Raw genomic sequence first — 24,199 nt, forward strand, 5'->3', positions numbered from 1 at the left:
AACATTTAAGCTCGAGGCTGTGCAGAAGCAAGCAGAAGAGTCGACCCAAACAATTCATTAAAAATGGGAAGTGCAGAAGCTTTGACAATTCTGAAGAGGATGGAAGCTTCACAAAGGTGGGGCAGCTTCTGAGAAAGCCTATTTATCTCCTTTCTTAGATGATGCATCTACAAACATGCAGCTCTGAGGGATACTCTGTTAGAAACCCAAAACAGCAACTTGAATTAAAAACAAAGATAATCAGGTAACATAACAAAGACTACACATTAAACCCCATGGTTTTTCTACTCATTTAGGAGGTCACTTTGAACCCTTTTCTCTCCAAACCTGTTCATCCCACCGGTTAAAAAAAAATCACCTCTCCTACAAAATGAAAATCATCTGGAGCCTCTTGCACCTTATTATGTTTTGAAGGGAAAGCAGCACATATGGATGAAAGGGCAAATACAGAAACAGTTTGCAAGGAATGGAATTTTCATTACGTGAGCTGAGCTTTTCCAGAAATTGAACTTAGAAGGGCACAAGTTGTGTACTACTGGGTTTTCTGTGTATTCAATATTGGGGGAAATGCTGCATTTTGCCAGAATGGAACCACCAGACATCTGGAAATTTGGTCTATTTATGTGAATCCCAGAGCCTCTTGTGGCGCAGAGTGTTAAGGCAGCAGTCATGCAGTCTGAAAGCTCTGCCCATGAGGCTGGGAGTTCGATCCCAGCAGCCGGCTCAAGGTCGACTCAGCCTTCCATCCTTCCGAGGTCGGTCAAATGAGTACCCAGCTTGCTGGGGGGTAAACGGAAATGACTGGGGAAGGCACTGGCAAACCACCCCGTACTGAGTCTGCCAAGAAAACGCTGGAGGGCGTCACCCCAAGGGTCAGACATGACTCGGTGCTTGCACAGGGGATACCTTTACCTTTACCTTTTATGTGAATCCCAAACAGTTGGATTGAATGTAGGACTCATGAATTCCTTAGTGGTTTTGTGGGTCACCTTGCATCATAGTACTACACAAGCAAGAATAGCGGTTCTTGACAACTTTCTTTATTCTCGTACTCAACAGAACGTGAAGAAGTCCAAATATCTTGTGAATCTGATTATACTGCTTAATAGAGAAAGTCAAGAAAGGCTGCAGTCTAAGAAAACATCCCTGGGAGTAAGTCCATTTACATGATACGGGGAGCCTACTGCAAAGTTGATCTGCTTAGATGGCTCACTTACTCATGCTGGTTTACAAATATTTGGAGGTAGCATGGGCTCAAAAATCAACTAAAATGCAATGCTGTATTATGGTCCTTTATTTCTCAGGGAACAGCAAGGAAAAATGCTCAATCATTATTTCTTTTCCATAAGAAGGAAAACAGAGACCATGTTTGAACTTCCCTTCCTTCTACCCTTAATGAAAATATTATTGATTTTTTATGCCTGCAAATCATTGCCTTGGAGCAATTTCGTTTAGCTACAGGTTCTCACATTTAATTTGTAATGCATACCTTAAAGCAGAGTGCACCAATAGTTTTCACAGAGATACCAGGAGATTTTTATTTGAAATTTATGAAATTATATATTGAAACAGAATTGCACTTAAATGTAACGGTTGTTCATCAACGTCTTCTAATGCAAAAACACAATGGGACTACGCTTGCGCAGGTTGTCCACAGATATTCTGTTTCTAGCTTTAAAACTTTAAAATAGGAGTGCCCCATGCTCTTTGGAGCCAGAACATATGCAGGATTTCCCACCAAGCATGTCATTTGCTCCGAGAGCTGCGCACCCTTCCCCCAGTTCCCATTAAGCCCTCACAAGCCCCAACATTTTATTCTTATTCTTTTTTAGGCACAATAGATGTAATGAGAGCTCACGGTGGGGCAGGAGGAAGGGAATGAGTGTCTGCACAGAAGATGTCAATGAACAACATGAAAAATTATGTTATTTTAATTAGCAGAAGCACAGCTACAACTCTCTGGTACATTTAACCACTGGCCATGATATTACTAAACTGCAATTGAAGATAATGGTGCTTTTGTTTAATTATCCTGTTTTCTGTATTTATAACTAGTTAGTTCACGTGATTTTTATTTCAGTTTAGGTAAATAAGTGAAAAATAATTTCTATTAAATCTATGTGTAAATATGTGTATCAACAAAACTATACAAACTAAATATAACACACAAATTAATAAACTTTGTTTCTGCCATTTCACACAGATTTATCTTCATATATGTGTGTATGTATGTATGTATGTATGGATGTATATATATGTGTGTGTGTGTATGTGTGTGTAAATGTAAATGTAAATATGTATACAGTATAGTATAAACTGTTTCAATTCCTGGAAAATAGATGGGGAAGAAATGGAGGTAGTGACAGATTTTATTTTCCTGGGCTCCAAGATCACTTCAGATGGGAACTGCAGTAAAGAAATTAAAAGATGCTTGCTCCTGGGGAGGAAAGCTATGGCAAATCTAGACAGCATCCTAAAAAGCAGAGACATTACCCTGCCTATTAAAGTGCGTCTAGTCAAAGCTATGGTCTTCCCAGTTGCAATGTATGGCTGTGAAAGTTGGACCATAAGGAAGGCCGAGCGTCAAAGAATTGAGGCTTTTGAACTCTGGTGCTGGAGAAGACTCTTGTGAGTCCCTTGAACTGCAAGGCGAACAAACCGGTCAGTCCTAGAGGAGATCAGCCCTGACTGCTCTTTAGAAGGCCAGATCCTGAAGATGAAACTCAAATATTTTGGCCACCTCATGAGAAGGAAGGACTCCCTGGAGAAGAGCCTAATGCTGGGAGCGATTGAGGGCAAAAGAAGAAGGGGACAACAGAGAATGAGGTGGCTGGATGGAGTCACTGAAGCAGTAGGTGCAAACTTAAAAGGACTCCGGGGAATGGTAGAGGGCAGGAAGGCCTGGAGGATCATTGTCCATGGGGTCGCGATGGGTCGGACATGACTTTGCACATAACAACAACAACAATAGTATAAACACAGAAGGATTACCCCTTTTGACTCCTTTACTATTCTTTCTTTCAAATGACATGTTTTCATATATTGAAGGACCTTTTATGAGCAGTATAAAGGTAAATGTATCCCCTGTGCAAGCACCGGGTCATGTCTGACCCTTGGGGTGATGCCCTCTAGCATTTTCATGGCAGCCTCAATACGGGGTGGTTTGCCAGTGCCTTCCCCAATGAGCAGTATAGTATCCATATTTTTTGAGGAAGTTGATTCTGAGGATGAGGAAATAGCAGAATCAGGAGCTGCACCAAGGGAATGCCCATCTGAGCAGCCTTGATTTAAAGGCAGAACCAGCAAAAACAGCCTCAAGAGAGAAAGGTTGTTCTTTCTGGGAGGAGAAGGGATGTAAATCGGTCTGACTGTCACCTCTGGGGTCTCCTGAGCCAGCAGAGCACTGCAGGCATAAAGTAAGATTTACAGCTCAGGAAAGGTGCTGGAGTGCAAGGCTATTAGCAAGCACCGGTTGATCTTGACTCCTGAGACAGAGTTCATGCAGGACCACAGAATCAAAGAATGAAGAACAACTGGGATTCAGTAATTAAGGGAATAAAAGCAGAGAAGGAGGCTGAACCATTTGCGTTGCAATTTTCACAAACCATGGCTCTCTGCTCCAAGACTTTTGGCAAAACAGAGTATTGCCTGTGCCTTGCAGCTAATTGTATTTTTCAGACAGAGGTCTTTTCTCATACTTACCTTGCTAGTATCTGGCCCTGCTGGGCCACTCACGGGTTTCTGGTTAATTACACCCTCTTCTGGGAAGCGAAAACCAAATCAAGAGACAAGCTCAGAGTCCAAGTCCCATCCAAGGAGTCAAAGCCAAGGGAGATAGTTCACCGAGGAGGATGGTGTGGGGAGCAGAGTCAAAACTGGGCCGGGATCATTTGCCAGAGAGTGTGTTGAAGCCATAGCATGGTTAAGTAGCTGTGCAGCAGAGTCATAAGTCAGACCACTGTCAAGGAACAAGCCAAGGTCAGGAGCAAGGAATGAAGTCAAGACAAACTGAAATCAGGAACCAGGAACAAAGTGAGAAGCCAAAGTCAGGATGGGAATGAAGTCAAGGAGTCAAGCCAAAGTCAGGAATCATGAATACTCAAGCAGACCTTCACCATAACAAACTGGAACACCCAACATCTAGGTGGAAGGGAACGCATGCATTGCACCCATGGAGTAACTTGCCTCAAGCCTCCCCTAAAGTACACAAGGCTGGGTAGAGTAGCTTTCAGCAGGGTTGTGCGTGGCGGCAGGCCGATGCAGCCAGTGCCACAATGCAGGGGGGGGGGAGTGTGGGCGCTGGTGCATAATGTGGCACACAGACGCAGGGCACCTGCGTGTGTGCACCATGTTATGCATCGCGCCTGTGCCTCCCCTCCCCCCCCCCAGCATGGCACTGGCTGTGTCAGCCTGGAACTGCTAATTCGGATGCCACCACCCACAACCCTAGCTTTCAAACAGAGGGCTTGCAGCTGGACCTACTCCTCATCTCAGGAAGGAGCCTCAGCTGGAACCCATCAGAACTGACAGGATGTTGACAGCTGAGCTGTTCTTCTGACGGCTGTCAGATTTGAATTCCATTACCTTTGCTCCCAATCTGGCAAGTCTTTTGAGCAGGATGGGCCCTACCATCTGGGTCCCGTGAATGCTGGCAAGTAGGAGCATGGCTGGGACCAGACTACACATCATCAAGAGCAGGGGTTGGGGTTTCTAGACAGTCCTGGAATAGGATGGGAGTTAATTTTTTATATTTTAAATCTGTTAAACATTTATTGTGTGATATGATCTCCTTCTTCCCAAAATGGCCGATGGGCCCAGAGTGGGTGGGAAGTGGAGTGGTCCTGGGTGGGTGTGCCTCTTGTGGCGCAGAGTGGTAAGGCAGCTGTCTGAAAGCTTTGCCCATAAGGCTGGGAGTTCAATCCCAGCAGCCGGCTCAAGGTTGACTCAGCCTTCCATCCTTCCGAGGTCGGTAAAATGAGTACCCAGCTTGCTGGGGGGTAAACGGTCATGACTGGGGAAGGCACTGGCAAACCACCCCGTATTGAGTCTGCCATGAAAACGCTAGAGGGCGTTACCCCAAGGGTCAGACATGACTCGGTGCTTGCACAGGGGATACCTTTACCTTTACCTTTACCTTTATGATCTCCTTCTTCCCAAAATGGCCGATGGGCCCAGAGTGGGTGGGAAGTGGAGTGGTCCTGGGTGGGTGTGCACACAGCTATTCTTCCAAACCATATTTCACATGATCATGCCACTTCTGAAGTTTCTCAAAGGCTGAAGAATGTTTGAGGGGTTTCTTAACAGTAAAAAAAGTTTAGAAAGGCTGATCTAGAGGATTGGGCTGGCCCTGATCCTGGCCACAATCTTCCATGGCAGGGTCTTCAGGTGACCTGGGGTATGTGCTTGGCCTCAGCTGCACACCTGTGTCAATTACAGCCTTTGAAACACCCTCTGATGATTCATCAGGAGGTGCAGCAGGTGCAGGCATGACAGCTAGTGACCTTGAACCCCAGTCCTCCCTGTTTCCTTAGATGGAACACCTGGGCTCCCAAACCTTTTATGAACTTGTTAGCTAATTCTGCTTTGCTTATAAGTTTACCACCATGTAATTACCTGTGGGCCTCCCAGAATCTCCTTCTTTACTTCTCCAGAAACCAGCATATGAGATCAACTAGTTTTCCACTTCTTACCCAACAACTCATGTTTTGGTTAGCAGTAAAAGCAAACTGCCCTTACTTGTAACCATTATCCATCAAGTGGTCTTCTGTGCAGTCCCACATGCCCATAAGAACAACCCTGCTGGATCAGATCAATGAACCATCTAGTCCAGCATGCTATTTCACACAGTTCTTCTGGAGGGCCAACAACAGGGCATAGTGGCCAAAGCCTCTGATGTTGATTCTTGGCTCTGGTATTCAGAGGCTCCCCTCAATCACTATTGCCAGTAGCCATTGACAGGCTTGTCTTCCATGAATCTATTTAATCCTTTTAAAGATGTTTATTCCTGTGACTATCCCTACATCCTCTAGCACTGAATTAAACATTTTATTAATTGTGTAAAGTATTTCCTTTTGTCTGTCCTGAACCTACTACCCATCAGTTTCATTGGCTGCCCTCAAGTTTTTCTTTTTAAGGAAAGATATAACATTTTCACTTTGACTGTTTCCATGCTGGCTGCATGTGGAGGAGTAGCGGGGAATCGAACCCAGCTCGCCAGATTAGAAGTCAGCAATCCTAACCACTACACCAAGCTTATTGATTTTGTTATTATAATGGGAAATTTCAACTACCATCAAATTGTTAATAAACATGAGATTCTGCTAATAAGCTTGATATCAGTCACCTCCCTTATTTCCTTCTTCATCTCAAGATCAGTCTCAAGTGTTTGATCAGGAGAGAGATAATACACCCCCACATTTAAGTAACCATTAGGGCCCAGTCATCCATATTGCATCTGTTAGGGAATTTACTGACATACTTGATTCTATGCTCTTTTTGATAAACAATGCAACACCACCAACAACTTGTCCCTTTCTGTCCTGCCTATAAATCTTATTTCCAGAAGAGACTATAACCTATAGATTTGTCCCATTCCACCATATTTTGGAGATACCTACTATATCTATATCTACATTGTCATTGAACACCAAGCATTCCCAGCTCCCCCATACTGTCTCACAGAATTCTAGCATTGGCATAGGGATGGGTATGAACCAGGCCATGAGCCAAAATTAGTCAATATTGTTTTAAAATATTTGTTTAATATTTACCAGACTTTTGTCTGTTTGGCATTTAAACACACTATTAGCCATCTGAGACCAGTGTTAGGCTGAAATGGCTACCAGTCATTGAAACCAAACAGCCATCAGCTGTTAGGTTTAAATGAATAGCAACTATTTATACTGCTTCAAACTAGGAGAGAGTGAAATTAATTGCTGAAATGGCTGCACGTCATTTAAACCTGACAGCCATTTAAACTGTCTACTTTGCTCCCTGATATGGGGAAAAAGCAATATGGAAGTGACTGAGATTAAGCAAAAGAATTGGCTGGATCCAACCCATTTTGGAAAGGAAGCCTGTAGATAAGTAGAACTGATCTCTAAAAGTGGTGTATCAATAATCAGTAATTCCCACACATGATAATGCACCTGTAACCTAGCTTTGAATGTGCTTAATGTCTTCAATTGTTGTCCAAAATCCACATCTGATTCCATAAGCAAAGAGCACAGCTATGCATATGGCAATTCTGAATCAAGTCCTGTATGTTTAACAGATTAAGTTACACTGTTACATTGAGTCCTATGCCCTTTCAGAGAATGCCCAGAGTGAATCCATTAATGATAGGCCAATTGGGTGGTATCAGTTATCAGCTATTTCACATCCTCTGCAGCTGTTCACTAGATTTTTCTCCCCTCCTGTACACTTATCAACGTACCTCAAATCTGATTTGGGATTTTGTACGCTGTAATAATTAAATCATTGTGAGGGCTCTGAAAGCTGGCTCATCCTTTCCACAATAAATCAAGGACAAATTAAGGAGAATTATCAACAAAGGTGAAGAAATGATGGCATTTTTTTCAATGTATCCTTATCTATGCATAACCTTGATATAGATGAAGCTAGATTGGTAGAAGGGTTTAATCATTTGGGTAATATTACACATTTCCCATACAGGTGGGGAAAGCACCCTGAGTGAATTAAGATATATGTTTTCTGAAAGCCCTGTTTGCAGAGACAGTTTTAATTCTCGATTTTCCTCAAACACCCAATTTATTCCAATGCCATAGGCTTGTTATTCTCAAATGTCATTCCTCCACAGACTGTGCCTTTTCAGAGGTTGTTCTAGAAAAGGTCAGCAGTCAAATACTCATCAATACACATTAAATAGTTGAAAATGCTAAGTACTGGAACATTCCTTCCTTAAATATAATTTCTATCATTCCAAACCTGTATTCTTACTTTAGATAATGTTTAAGATAATCAGGGCAGAGGCCAACAATTTGTGATACATCAAAATGAACAGAGGACAACAGTCCTACATTGTGATATGCCAGAGAACCCACTACTTTGTGCAGCCCAAGATGAGGATTAACATACAAATTTTACTAAGCCCTTAAAACAGGCTTTCTCAACCAGGGTTTCATGAAACCCTGGGAGTTTATTGGCAGCCCTGGAAGGGTTTCCTGAATGGCTGGGAGTAAATTAATTTTAATAAATATTTTTAAATGTGTTAAACATTTATGGGGTGATGTGACCATATATGGTCATGTCAACCTGTCCCCCCCCCCTTCAAAAATGGCCAGTGATGGGCCTGGAAGGGGTGGGAAGAGAAAGGGCCCCAGTTGGGCTTGTACACAGCTATGCTTCCCAACCATATTCTACATGATTATGCCACTTCTGATGTTTCTCAATGACTGAAGAATGTTTCAGGGGGTTCTCAATGGTTAAAAAGGTTAAAAAGAAGGCTGACATAGCGGGTCACGATTGGCTGTCTGGCTTTGTTCAATACAGGCACTGAATATAATTTTACAACAGACGATATGAAACTATTCATTTAAAAAAAAATTAAAAATAAATCCTCAATGTTCTTGGCGTGGTGAGGCCCTTACAAAAATATCAAAACTCACATTTTGCTTCTCCTAATACCACACTAATACCTAATCTTCCCTTTTTGCCCAAAGTTTTTTTTCCCCCAACAGTCTAATATCATTATATCTTTGGCTTTTCTTTAATGCCTGACCCACTTTTCATGTTACCTTCATACGGCTTTCTATTCTGTCCTTGCTAAATCAATGCTTGTTAGTACTTTTATGGTCCACATTAGGATTATATGCCAGGGTTTTTCCTACTACAATGCCCTACTTTTTGCTTTCCCCCATTTGTATCATTATTCATCTTGCTGGTATAAATGAACCCATTCCTTTTTTATATATCCCTGACTTTTAAGCATCACATCTGTCCATCAGGCATTCCTTTATTATTAATATCTACTTTACAGCTTTCAGTGACTAACTGCTACTTCTCATAATGCTGATTCCCCACAGAGGAATGATCAGCTTAATGCAAGAAAATATACATTGAGAGGGGGGCTGCTAGGTGGGACTGGGCCCAAGGGCCTGATTTGGGCCCATGCTGTCACACAAATGGCTCTTGTTCACATCAGAGACAAGAGGCTATACTAAACAGACCTTTGATCTAACAGAATAGGACACAGAACTTTGGCAAACAAAGCCTGTTCTGCATTTATAACACTGAAACTTCAGTACTTAGCATCTTTTACCTTTCTCCATTTGCAGCAAGGTGGGGGGACCCTGCCTAAAGCCCTTGAGAGTTGCTGCCAGTCACAATAGAGGATACTTAGCTAGACAGCAGTACCGTACATACGTGTAGCAAAGCCCATGTTGCCTTTTTTGCTGAATTGCAGCCTAAATTATTTGCTTTGTTATTTAATCTGAAGACCTTTTATATTTAGCATCCAAATGTTCCCTTTAATAAGATAATACATTATTAATCTCAACTCACTGACTAAAAGCAAAGCCATTAATTGATTAAAGTTTTTAATCAGTCCTCGTGAAAATCTATTTGTGCTGCCATCAGGTGCCGCCAAGATACTGGGGAGAACATACCTGATTTGGAAAGCCTTATCTTTTAACGAGACTGTCCCTGACACTCAGGCCTCAAGACATGCAGTAGGATTTTGAGCACAGCTGGAATAACTGGTAGGTTTCTGATTCAAACCCAGGTGGCAATAGTAGCTCCCTAAATTTGGAAACTGGAGAAAAGGGTAGTAGCTTGTATCCAGCAAAGTATGCACAGAAAGCACACAGAGTTTTCCTGAATTTCTCTCAGATCCTGAAGTCCCTTTAGATCCCCAGAAAGATAATTTCTGAAACGTAATGCTCTCCCAAAAAAGGACAACTGCACTGGGAAGGGCTATATTGAAAAGGGAGATGAAACTGTCTCCTCCTCGCACTTTCATCAGCAGAGATGAACTGACATCAATATTCATGGCTCTCCCTCCACAGGGGTCCCATGACCCAGTGAATGATCTTTCCAAGGGTCAAAAGGGACTGCAGGAGTGAAGAAGAACAACAGAAAAATCAGCATGCTGTGCACATTACATTGGCTATAAACCAGTGTTGATGTCACTAGTTCAGGAGTGCCTTGTTATATTACAACTAGCAATACTATGAGCATGTTACACAGCTGATCTGAGTCAACACTTCTACATAATACTACAAAATCATACATCCTATATATTGCACATGTAACAGGAGGGCAGCTGCAATGGAGATTCAAGAAGAATCTAATTGCTACTGTATATTTTTAAAATTCTGGTGATAAAGTCCCCCTGCCATTTCCTAATAAAGCCAGCAGTACAGATGATTACTATGGAAAGATATGTATAATTAATACACATTACTAATTTAATTATGGACTCTTCCCTATGCATAAAATGTCATAACTAGAGACGTTATGTCTCAGGACCTCAAAGAAGCTAGAAGCCAGTGATTTGTCCCATTAAGAAGGAATTTAAATGACACATGCAACCATTTCCAAGGGATCAAAAGAGGCTGGATTTTAACCTCTGTACAAGCATAGAATTTAATGTTGCCTGTCATTCACGTTTATGTGCAAAACTTCACACACTGAGGAAAGTTGAAAATGTCCCTGGAGTAGGGCTTTAAACTTATGTGAAGATTATGGGCCCATAATAAATTCCAGAAGAACTACATTGCCAGGCAAAATATAGATCAGATTGCTAGAAGTACACAATACATCTTAGCTATCACACAGAGCTGAAGTTTAGCTGCAAGGTTATCACAAACTATTGCATCAGAATGCCCTCGCCTGATGAAGTTAATCAATTTTTTTCTCATTATGCAAAATGTATGAATAGTAAAATCTATACAGAGAGTAAGACTATATACCTCATACTGATTATCTGAGCCTATTTGTTAGTATAGTGAAGTTGGAGGACACAGGTTTGGCATGGTCTATATAGACCTCTGGATTGGAATAATGGTTAACCTGCTTAAATTTGCTACTTTAAAACTCTGGTTCAGGCCTATAATTGCAAGCAGGCCTCAGACTGAACTTTCTGTGAGGCTATGTGTTTCCAATTAGCTATAGATTGAAATGTCCTTGAAGCCTTTTGCACCTGCATCCTTGAGGCTCGGTGGTGGAGCACATTTGAACACCTTCCCTTTTCCAGCTGCTGCCAAGTAGTGTCTTGAGAAACTGACCCTGTTGTTAGGATGGGCCACCATGAACCATCTTTCTTGGCCAAACTCCTGACTGGTCATTATTCTTGTTGACACCCTGATGCACAGTATTGGCCCTAATATTAATTGGCATATGAATTTGATTGGTTTTACATAATAAGCCCCACGTGGGACGTTCGATACAGCATCCCATTTTGTGTCATGCACTGTCGGACCTTTTTGTCTTGAGCGCTGGTACTGCTGGAACACTGTTCTTTTTGGATTCTGTGGGTCTGACCATTTGAAACTCTACTTACACTCTATGGACTTTGTAACTCAACTAGGTAAACTTCGCTTTTGAGTATAAATGTGTAGGTAGTAATATTAAATACCTTTATTATTTTCATTCACTGCTAGTATTAAATTTGTTTTTGTGGATATTTAATTTCGAAAAAATTAAATAATCTGTGTCTATTTCTTGAACAGGAACCCCTCAGTATCTTCTTTGTAACTCTACCCTCATGTTTGCTGAGGTCTCTCTGCTCTGGATAGGGCTGAGGTGCCTTGTTTAACTTCCTGATAGACCCCAAAACTGCATCTGGGGTTTGGGTGGCTAGGGAACAGTTCAGAGGTGGTGGTGGCCTGTCTTGCAGGAAGGGCAGGATAGCCAACCTTTCTGTTTTGTAATTGACCCTACCTCACTTGAGAAGGAATGCTGCTCAGAATGTATGGTCTTTCTTTAATAAAAGAATAATAATGTTTAAAAATTATTTAAATCCTGCCCTTTACCGGAGGGCTCAGGGCTGGTAACAACATTTCTAAAATAATGCAATAATTCAGTAAAACATTATCACATTAAAATCCCCAATAGTAGTGAGAACAAACCTGGGCTTTATGTACTGGGCTGCAGCCACTTTGAGCCCATTTGGAATAAAGGCTGCAGTGCAAAGCAAGACAGGGCCCTTGGCAATATTCTGTGTGAGATTCAGAGCCCTGTGCCTGCTGCTTTGATGGCCTCAGAATGCACAAGGAGGCAATCAGAGTTGGCCTTAACCCGTTTCTCCTAGCTCAGTGGACCAAGCTATAGCAGCAGAGCTGGAATACACAATCAGCTTGTCCCCTCACATGGAGAGAACTGTGGGTTTTTTTTTTTTTTGACACTGTCTTTCAACTTCCACTGACACCAAATTAAAGAACAATCAGTCTCAGGTTAGCCATATAATCATTATGCAAATATATTTGAAGGCTAATACTAACTTTACAATGGGCTCACTCAGACTTAAGTAGGTAGCTTCCTCCTTCCTCCCCCTTTGCTATAACTGAGATGTTTCTTCTAACAAACGGCCCCTTGAAATAGCATACCTCCCCACAAGTAGACAAAACCAAAACGTTTTATGTAATGACTGTATGGATGACTAATATTTGTGTGCCAATCTTTTTTTTGGGGGGGGGGAGAGGGAGAACAGTAGGGTACCAAGTTGTGTTAAGTTTCCTTGCTGCAAGAATGTCAGCACCCCTTTCGCAATGTTCCGATTGGATTCTCTTTGAACATATGCCCTTTCAAGTGAAATTAATCAATCTCTTTATCACTCCCGCAGCATCTGGAGCCATAATCATTACCCAACTGCTGAGAAAGAAATGAAACCACTAATCGCATAGGGAGTAGGGCTTACCGTTCAGAGTCGGAAAGTTTTTATTAAGTTCTAATTTGAAAAGTGATTTTTCATGACCAGCCTTCCAAAACACACCGTGCACACAGGAGGCTCTACTTCAGTAAGACCCCGAATGGCCTCCCAGAATATATATTGAAAACAATGCTAATTAAGGTATCTTGATGTTTAAAATTGTACATTTGACTGCAATGGTCCTAAATTACAATCCATCCTAAATCCCATGGATTTCAATGGGGAAGGTTTGAGAATGGGTTTTCTTCTGCCAGTGAAATCAACAGGATTTAAAAGCACTTAACTTTGGCTCAATTGTGTCCTGCTGAAGTGACACTCAGAGGGCTGTTTCAGCTAAAATAATTGCAAGCTTTTACATCATGTACAATTAAAATACAGACAGTACCCTGAGTTGCAATTATCTTGCAGTAAATTAGCTCTGACCAAATTATGGAGTATTCGCATGCTGTGAATTAAATGATCAGAAATTGGCAAGGCATTTCCATGAAGGTCCCAACCAAGACAGCATACTGATTTCAGCCGATCCCCACCTCTTTCCTATTTGGCCCAAGACCAGCAATGCTCTGAACTCCAAAATGATATAATTCAGCCACAAGCACTGAAATCTAAATGAGTCAGAGCAAAAGGAAGCTTGCAAAAACAATTCCAATGAACTTTTTTCCTGCTGTACAGAAAGCTGGCTCAGTTCAGTCCAGACTTTAAACCAGTTTACAACTCCATAGTAGTAACTTGGCTATCTAGAATAAAAGTAATAAGGACAGCTAGTCTCTTGACACATTGCATTAGCATGCATTAGAAGAAACCATACAGATAAATGAAAGAAAATAACTTATTATTTGTGAAATTCCAAAATACTAGATCTTGAATAAAATATCAAAGACCTACCTTAGATCCCTAATCTTAAAAAAAAAATCTCCCAAGGCAATTTATATTTGGCTTTAAATGTTGTGGCAGAATGGCCCTGTTTCAACTTGCAGACCCTATTCTGCCCTCCCCACACCAAGGGGCTGCCAAACTCATGGACAAGCTTGTCTCTGTCTCTCTCCCATAATCTGCCACCACTTCCTTTATATGGGATTGCATGCTGAGAGGGTCAGAATTCCCTATGTCCCTTTTTCAGGTGTGAAGGTTTGCCTTTGTGCACCCCTAAAGGAATAGCCCTGTGACCGTTGGCGGCCTCCCTCCCTTCCTAGGGCTCCCCCATTCTCTACGGAGAGCCTGAGGCAGTGGGAGTCTATCTGTGACAGAGAATCACTTTTGTTGTTGTTATGTGCGAAGTCATGTCCAACCCATCGCGACCCCATGGACAATGATCCTCCAGGCCTTCCTGTCCTCTACCATTCCCTGGAGTCCATTTAAGTTTGCACCCACTGCTTCAGTGACTCCATCCAGCCACCTCATTCTCTGTCGTCCCCTTCTTCTTTTGCCCTCGATCGCTCCCAGCATTAGGCTCTTCTCCAGGGAGTCCTTCCTTCTCATGAGGTGGCCAAAGTATTTGAGTTTCATCTTCAGGATCTGGCCTTCTAAGGAGCAGTCAGGGCTGATCTCCTCTAGGACTGACCAGTTTGTGTGCCTTGCAGTCCAAGGGACCCGCAAGAGTCTACTCCAGCACCAGAGTTCAAAAGACAGAGGCTTATGCCCATTGGATCCCGGTTAAGCCAACTACCCAGGGTGGGTTTCAGATGGCAAGGAGTTCCATGCTCTAGGTTGATGGCACCATCTGGGACCTTGGATTATTGACAGTCTGCTGACTGGTTTTTCTTGTTGGATTCTTCCTCATGCCATGCCAATGCTCCATTTTAGGAGTTGTAATAAAGCTGTAGCCTTATTTATTCCAAAACATTATTGTGTGGTGTCTCTTTCTGCGGGCCATATTTCTGCCCTCCTGCTAGGCAACGTAAACAATGAATTTGAAAGGCTTCACTCAGTCTTAAGGGAGCTGCCTTTTAAAATACTACTTTTAACACCACAGTACATGAAAATCAAATGATACAGACCGCTATTGTTACAAGAACTCGGCTCCAAAAAATATCACTAATCTACTCCTTTGTCTGGAAAAAGAAATCAGTATGCTAAATTAAATGTGATCAAAAGAATCTTTTCCCCAAGTCAATCAATAGGTACTATTTTAATACTGTAAACCAAATTAACCTTTCTTTTTAAGAGCCTGCTTTCCAAATCACTTTGTCTTAGATCTGATTGCAAAGCTTCTGTTCGGTTCAAATAACAGAGGCTGAAATCATAAGCATACTACTTATGGCTTGCATACCAATTAATGTATTTAGGATAAAGGTAAAGGTATCCCTGTGCAAGCACCGGTTCATGTCTGACGCTTGGGGTGATGCCCTCCAGCGTTTTCATGGCAGACTCAATACGGGGTGGTTTGCCAGTGCCTTCCCCAGTCATTACCATTTACCCCCCCAGCTGCTTGGATTGAACTCCCAGACTCGTGGGCAGAGCTTCAGACAGCATGTCTGCTGCCTTACCACTCTGCGCCACAAGAGGCTCATGTGTATTTAGGAAAGGTGAGTACAAAAGCAAAAGTCAAAGTAAAGCCTGATTATTTACATTTTACACAAGGCAAAGAAATTTACGTTGACACCCTGTCAAAAGTTAGCTAATCTTTTTGAATTCACACAATTGATCCTACAACTTTCCTCCTTATGTTTCTTCTGGTCCACACACCGATACAAATGCATACATTAAAGAAATAGAAGTGAAACAAGTAAAATGATAGGGCAGTATGAACTTGTACTCACCATAACACAAAAGACAACAATATGTCCTTTTAACAGTGAGCAAAAGGTATCAACACATTTGAAAAATTAGTGACAATCATATATATAATTATATAAAACAAGCTTTGGATAAGAAAATATTCAGACAAAAAAGTATCCTATGTCCAAACAGAGCCTCAGGCCACACTTCCTTGCCCAGGGAAGATCTGTATCCAGCACACTCTGAGGATCATATTCCAGGATCCACCAAATGCCAGTTGTCGAGAAACAGTACTCACCCTTGAAGACTACAGGTGTGCCAAGTCAGGTAGACAGCCTTGAATTAAGACTGATGGTGCCATTACTTTGGCAATGGTGAGGCTTGGCCAGGTGACGCTAGAAATATAGCAGGAAGGAGGCAGGGGCTGGGAGGCATTTCAAGGATTCGGGAGGTAGTTGCTATTTATTATAAATCAAACGCTGGGTTTATTAATTTTTCTCTGTAACATGCTTTAGCTTGTGATGCAGTACAGCACTTTAAAATACTTCAACAGGAAATGACTGACCCAAGCAGAATTTGCCAGCTCCCACTTTTTGATGTGTGTTAGGGGAGTCATTTCTCTCAAAGCTCTAACATTTTCTCAAATTCCCCAAAGGCTTCATTGCATAAAACCATGCATATTGCATGGTATGAAATCTGGGGTACCCACTAGGGTGGTCAACTCTGGCTTAGGCTATTCCTGGAGATTTGGGGGAAAGGCTTGAATCTGGTGAAGGAATGGTTTGGGCGAGGTAAGAGACCTTAGTGGGGCATAATACCAGAGTCTGCTCTCTAAAGCAGGCATTTGCTCCATGAGAACTGATCCCTGTACTCTGGAAATTCAACTGTAATTCTAGGAGATCCCCAAACTCCACCAGGAAATTGGCAAGCCTAGTACTCACAGCACGCAAATGAAAGAGGCCCTGACCACTTGATTAGCCTAAGATGCCAGAATGTCCTCCCAAAGCTGAAGAAATATTATGGACAGCTAAACAATGAAACAAAGGTTAAAGGGTAAGGGGAAAACTCACTGCAGAGTTTCCTATACAGCTTCATTGTTTGCCTGCTGATCAAAGGCATCATAGCAACATGGATTTTGTGCTGCCAAATGAAGTTAGGATTTTAATTCCTTGAAAGCACTCTGAAGAGGCTGTACTGTTTGGTTTGGTTTTTTTAACAAACAAAAAGCTACACACATGGGGGTATATTCAGTCAAGCCATCTCTCTGCATCTGAAGAGCGGTACTATATAGTTCTTATGAGTTTATATACTGACCCCAATAGGTGCAGAATTGAAAGTTAAGTTTACAAAACAAAAAGGGAAGTGTTGATTCCTACCCGTTTTCCAGACAAACTGATGGGATTTTCTGCCTTCCAAATCAGATGTGTGTAATAGTAACACAGCAAGCACAACCAAGCAGCTTCTTGAGCTCTGCCATGCCCAGTGAGCGCAAAGCCAGATATCCCTCAGAAACATACTTCATGAAATTCAGTCCAGTTCACTTTGCTATTCCTAAAACAGAAAGAAAGAGTTCATTAAAACCCCACTCACCAGATCATCTGAAAAATGCAGCTCAAATCAGTTTTACCGAGGAGAGAAGAAGTGTGGGCTTATACCCATTGGTATAAGAGGATATCATATTTATTCCCTATGCTTAAATCACACATTTTGCATACAATTAACACTTTCATGTAGGAATGCCAGTCCCCACGTGAAACCTGGGATCCCCCCCCCCAATTAAGGGTAATCTCCAGACTAAAGAGATCAGTCCCCCTGGGAAGAAAGAGCAGCTTTGGAGGGTGGACTCCATACCATTATACAACACTAAGGTCCCTCCCTGCCCCAAATCCTGCTCATTCCCAGCTCCACTCCCAAAATTTTCAGGTATTTCCCAACCCACAGTTGGCAGCCCTACTTCTAATGTAGAAAACAGCATGTGTAACACATGCCATCACCAACAGCAAATGCACAAAATACCTATTTCACTGACTGTTCACATGATGAGAAATTGGTGGCATTGGCATTACAAGCAATTAAACCGTATATATATGTCATCCATGAAAGTGGACCTGCTTTTTTCTAGGTTTAAGTGATATATATGCAATCTTCCCACAAAACAAGGAACTTAAATTTAAAGTGGGGAGTTGGATCCTGCACTCCATCCTCAGAAAGCGCTGGCAACCACAAGAATTCCCTGCTCTCTCCTCATTGCAGCTGCCATCTCCGACCCATGAAAATTTATTTCCAGGGCTTCAGGTACTATATAGAGCAGGTACTGACCTGTGGGCACTAGGGCGCCCACTGATACCTTATCTGGCACCCATCCAGTGTTTTCAGAAATCATGCGGGGGAAGCTCTTGCTCAGCGTGGCTTCTGATTGGCCGCTGGAGAGTGGAGTGACCGTAGGGATTAAAATAACATTGCTTCAGTGGTAGCTGCCATCACTGTGGTTTTCTTCTTTCTCACTCCTCTTTTCCAGCATATTTTTAATTAACCCTCATCTCCCCTGAATTAGGACTTCCTTTGGGTTGACTCACCCCCCCCCACAGCAGCCATTTTGTGATTACACCCGCCAATGTGCATTAGAATTCCAAAGTTGCCCACAGGCTTTAAAAGATTGGGGATACTTAATGTAGAATAGCAACCTTGCAAGTCAGGAGGTTGAAGTGCAGAAAGGATGAAATCACTCCTCTGTGCCTCTTGCGTGAGCAGAAATCAATGAGCAGGTTCAGCTGCCAGTTGGAGGGGGAAGACAAGACTCTGCCAGGTCCATGTGCTGGCTACGATCCGATAGACTAGACCACTCACTTTCCTTTAGGAGGCTCTTACTCCCATGAAACAACTGAGGCATTTCAAAATTCAATTGAACTGTTCTTATTTGGAACTGAGCAAGTCTCAAAGAAATTGCTCAACCAAACTGGGCTGTGGGTGCTTGTCCCTGGAAACCCTTAAACATCCTGAGGCTACTGAAGTAACTTGCTTATCCATACAGTGGACAACACTCACAAGAACTGCTACCAAATTTTAGCTACAATGAAATGTGAGGTGATCATGATAACTTAGGATAAATGGGGAAAGCAAAACCAGAAATTTTCCCAAATCCTGTTCAAATCAACCATGCTAAGCTAAACACTGGATTTGATATCATGATGGGAAAATTACAATGCTGGGTAGACTGACATTCAAGCTTCTGCAGGAGAATAAACTGGCAACAGCTTTTGACCCATGTCACAAAGCAGAAGAGGAAATGTTAATACCCCAAATCAGAGGTAGTCAAACTGCAGCCCTCCAGATGTCCATGGACTACAATTCCCATGAGCCCCTGTCAACGTTTGCTGGCAGGGGCTCATGGGAATTGTAGTCCATGGACATCTGGAAGGCCGCAGTTTGACTACCCCTGCCCCAAATGAATGAATAAATGAAGTATCTCCAGCAAGCAAATGAGCAGAAGCCAGCAGAAAACTAGCTTCCTTACCAAGTACAAATTTACAAACTCGCAAGTAACCTGATGTTTTATTGTATGCCTTTAAGTACTTATCTTAATTTTGAACCTTTTACATTTGTTAGTGGTCATTTCTCACACGATTTGTTTTGTGACTCATATCTTGGAATAGGATAGATATAAGGAATAAGTTTCGGTCCACAAAGGTTAGTCACCTCATTTTTGCAATTTTTTTAAACGTTATCAGTTATTAAAAGTTCAGTGCTAAGCTATTATATTTCCAGCTGGATAAAAATGAGCCATTATCATTACTATACATAATCATCTGTTGTTCTTGATAAAATAGAGATAAATCTGAAAATACAGTCCATAGCAGATATACAATAAAAACCTATTTTTTTAAAAAAATGTGATTTATTTAATTTACTCTGAAATGGTTTGTACCATGATAAACCCATGCAATTGTATTTAGCAGATATGAACTATCTAAAATAGAAACATAATGCCACTTTTTTATCTAGCTTAACTTGTATAGTTCAGCTACATAATGGTCTTTTAGAAAACACAGAGGGGCCTTGTTGGGGAAGGAACAGAGTGTAAAATTAGCCCATTAGGACTCACTAATTTCTCCGCCTGAATGTTACATTTTAATCCACTCAGCCCAATTCAGGGTACAATGATCTGGGGGGGGGGGGAATTATCATCTGAATTATACTATATTTGTCTGTCACAACACTAAGGACCAAAAAACACGAAACAAAATCCACATCTTTACACAGTTCCCTGCTCACTATTATACATTCTAGCAGAGATTCACCTTTAAAAATCTATTTCACCATTTCATAGCAAGCAGAATGTAGGGAAGGAAAGGGGTTTCTCTTTCTCTCGCGTTGCGTTTTTGTTATCAGAGATGGCACTGGGACTGCTGTTTGCCCTTTCCTCTGGCTTGACCTGCCCAGGGATGGACATGTAGTGCCACAGGAAGGCATAAACAAAACTCCCCCCCCCCCAGGACATTCTTTCTGGTGGCAAAGATGCCCTAAGTGGGAAGCCTGAAGCCCTTCCTTCCACACCCTATTTGCAGACAAATAGAGAAAAAGAGATAGTATAGTTATGCTAGAACGTATGCTACAATGTATTACCATGAGTCAGGATGGGAGCTCGTATCCTGATATGGATTTTGACCCTAAAAGATGCTTATATGGGACTCCAACTGGTCCCATTTCCACCAACGCCCACACCTGATTAGCTTCAGCAACATCAAAGATTCCTGAGCTATTCACTGCAAACTCAACCTCAAAACCGAATGATCACCCAAACCCTGGTTGAGAAAGCCTGATCTATATGATGTCCAGGCATCATCAATCTGCAGCTGATGGACAACTTTAACTATCCCTTTCAGTAAATTCAGATTAGGTAGGCAATGTTTTGAAGCTAAGAGCTAAAGCTCCCTTCATCAGATATGTATCTGACAAATGGAGCTATGACTTTCCAAAAATTAAATTCCAAAAATCTTGTTGGCCTCTAAGGTTCTACTGGTCTTCAATCTAGCAGTACAGTTTAGCTGCTCCGGGAAGATTGCACAACCTCCTAGGCTGGCTACCACTGCAAGCATGAAAACAGAAGACAGATACTGAGGCACGGTGGTGGGGAGAAATAAATCAGGCCAATTCAAAATAGATTCTCATCATCCATATGACAAGTTAGCTGTTTTGGCTTCACTCATTTGCATCTGAGTAAAATAGCAAGATCAGAATCAGACACTAGGTTTTCATAACACAATCTAACATACCCACAGTTCTGTGCAGATATGATTTTTAAAAGCCCTGCACAGGCACCATATGCCAATCCTACAGCACTATGAATAAATTGCATTATGAAGGCCACCAGCATTCTCATCAAAATTAGTTACAGCATATCTCAGCTTCCAAATGTGTTGGCATGGCTGATGGAGAAAAAAAACGTATGTGTATTCATTCAGGGGAAAAAAATAGAAACTTATTCTCAGGAGATTTAAATGCACTCAGTTTGTATACCCTGCAATTTCAAACACAGATTATTTTCTATGTATGTTGGTTATTGATTCCCTTGCTTTTTCAGAGGAAACCCATTAGGGAAAGGTGACATTGGGAGATAACTTGGACCTTTTAAAGCAAACAGAAAATTATTATTTTCACTGTTGCATTTAACTACAATGTACCAAATGTTTCAGCCTGTCCTGATCCACACTTCCTTCTTAGATGAGCCAGTACCTTGCGACTTTATTGCTGGTGTAATAACAGGCCTTAGATAGAAGGTGCCCTGTCAGTTCTATGAATGCCCTTACTGATCTCATTTGTAGCAGCAGTGTGTTTTAAAACATATTAATTTAATCTCAGAGCAACCTTGCATATGATACTGGTGAGGACGACTGAGTGAAGAGTGTTTGTCTTCATTCAAGTTGCCTGTATTCCTCTCTCGACACGCGCTATGTTCAAGAAGAACAATGGCCTCATGTCCAACTTTAGCAAGTAGCGTGTGACCTGTATTTCAGCTCCTAGGGACATCCAAGCAACCATCAATGATCCATTGACTAGTAACACCAGAAAAGATGCATATTAATCTCACCTTCTCCTGTAATGAATTACAGGTAGGTGTAATAATGTGGGAATGGGCTTTGAAAATGTTCTCCATAGTTTACTGTCCAGTTCTTGAAACTCTCCCAAGCAGTGTAGTCTTAAGGACTTAGAAGGACATAAGTCTCCTTAGGATTTCACTGTTCACTTCCATTTCATTATTCCTTTCATCATCAGCCCATTTCCCCAGTTGATCCCTACAGCAGAGCCACAAAATAGCATGAAAGATTACTGAGTGCAGAGAAATGGAGGCATTATTACACTTGCACCAGACAGACACATCTTTAGTTCTAGAGATAGAATTAGGAAGCAAAAGAAAAATATTGAAACCACAAATTTCCTGCTTGACTACCACAAACTTGGATTTCAGCATTCAACCTGTAAATTTAATGAAGGAAGCTTTTGCATTCAGAAGTTTAATTATGAACTCAGTTAAGTGGATTATAATGAATGATATCTCTAGCAAGGGAGTCCAAACAGATGCATTACGAATACATTAAGGAAAACACCAGAGAATGAACTTTCCATCAGCAAAAAAGATTTTAATTAAAAGAATCACAAAATGGAATTCTTCTGTGAAGTGATATTACTCTTATATTCAGTTCATCATTAAGTACTTCCAACACATGCTATGGAACTAGTCCTGACTCATAATTTTTAAAATATTTTACAGATCTCTTGGCAGTCCAGATGAACAGATCACTGACAGACATGCAAGTGAAACCAAAGTTGTTTTATTGGTTTGCAAATATATGACATTGTACATCTGATAAGATGCATGAGCTACTTACATAATAAAGCTGTAATAAGAAGATTCATGTGGTTTGTTTGGATTCCCTTACATGACAAAACATTGACAGAATATGTAATTGAAAGGAAATATCAAGAGGAGATGAACGAAGTTCATAAAGAAGATCTCCTAAATGGCATATCCTCAGGGTAGAAAAAAATCAATTTTTTAAAAATAATCAGATTATTTTTAATTTAAGCCTGTTTGTTTAAAATGTCAATTACATCAAGTACCTCTTTTGCCTCTTTTAAAGCCTGTTATAAAGAAAATCTAAATTTAATACTAACGTGTTACGAAGTCTACCCTTCAGTGCAATGATTCTCAGTTGAATGACAGGACCCCTGGGATGGCTGAGAGCTCCTATTGAACTACCATTATTATTATATTATCATTATCATCATCATCATTATTATTTATTACATGTTGTGAATCCCTTTCCCACAAGCTAATAGTGCAAGGGCACCACATCACCAACCTTGCTGTACACATGCTGGGAGAAGCAGCAAGGCAAGATCATTCAGTGGTAGAGAGGATTTCGTTGAACCAGAAGCAGACCTAGAGACTCTTCCTGTTACCTGACTGTGATGTCACTTCTGATTTCATGTGTTTGCAATTTAGAGTCTCCCTGATGCCACTTAGGAGTTAAAAGTAGTCCACGGTCTAGGAAGGCTGAAGACCCCTGGTGTAGCACAGTGTCTGAACTACAAAAAGGGAATCCACAATCTGATTCTCAAGTGTTACATAAGCCCACCTAGTGAGTATATCATAGCCACCATCTCTTTGCCTCAACTCCCCACACAGGCATAAAAATACCCAACCTACTGGTTTGTTTTCATTTCAGTCACAGCATTATCTGTTGTGTAAAGTACTTTGTAGAAGAAGAGGAGCTGGGTTTTTTACCCTGCCTTTCTCTACCCAAAGGAGTCTCAAAGCAGTTTACAACTGCCTTCCCTTCCTCTCCTCACAATGGACACCCTGTACAGTACGTAAGGCTGAGAGAACTCTGACAGAACAACTCTATGAGAACAGCTCTAGCAGGATTGTGGCTAGCCCAAAGTCACCCAGCTGTTTGCATGTGGAACAGCCGGGAATCAAACCCAGCTCTCCTGATTAGAAGCTGCCACTTTTAGCCACTACACCAATGCTTTCCAAGTGACTGACGCGTAAATCTAAATTAATAGCATCTATCAAATGGTCTAAGTTAAAGACTATCTTCCTATGTAAAAAGTAAATCAGGGAGAGGGGGATAACATATGTAATTTCCAAAATTAAATATTATAAGATATAAATTTTAACCTTCTTGTTCCATTTAGCTTTCCCTCACAAGGTCTTATTAGCCTTCCTCCCAGTTCTTGTGTTGTATGTGTTTCTGTTAATCTATTTATCTATTTATCCCTTCATTCATTTATTCCTCGCCACTCCTGAGGATGGCTTGTGGGGGTTACAATAAAACCACATTAAAAATGGACAACAATCACAATAAAAAAACCAAGCAACATGGCGATAGTAATTCTATAAAACTCACCCCCCACACCTCTGTCTCTGGAGGGATGGAAAGAGGGATCAAGATCTCAGACTGATATAGTTCAATATCTGTGTGCATGCTATATTTTACTTAATTGTTTTATTTTATATATATTTGCATTTTAAATGCATTTTAATGTTTGAAATTTGTTAATGTTAGCCACCTGGGACACCAAAATGTT

At 41.4% G+C, this 24,199-nt stretch overlaps 1 protein-coding gene across 4 annotated transcripts in view; it reads right to left on the minus strand.

Moving 5' to 3' along the window:
* Nucleotides 1-24,199, minus strand: part of THSD7B (thrombospondin type 1 domain containing 7B) — a 702,862-nt gene that overhangs the window by 463,102 nt on the left and 215,561 nt on the right. For all 4 annotated transcript variants that reach the window (XM_077320192.1, XM_077320193.1, XM_077320190.1 and 1 more), the window contains exon 2: nt 16,984-17,158. In XM_077320192.1, the coding sequence (XP_077176307.1) occupies nt 16,984-17,122 (139 nt within the window). In that variant the 5' untranslated portion in view covers nt 17,123-17,158. The remainder of the gene's footprint in view (nt 1-16,983; nt 17,159-24,199) is intronic.

This window comes from Paroedura picta, chromosome 2, assembly GCF_049243985.1.
Source record: "Paroedura picta isolate Pp20150507F chromosome 2, Ppicta_v3.0, whole genome shotgun sequence".
NCBI lineage: Eukaryota > Metazoa > Chordata > Lepidosauria > Squamata > Gekkonidae > Paroedura > Paroedura picta.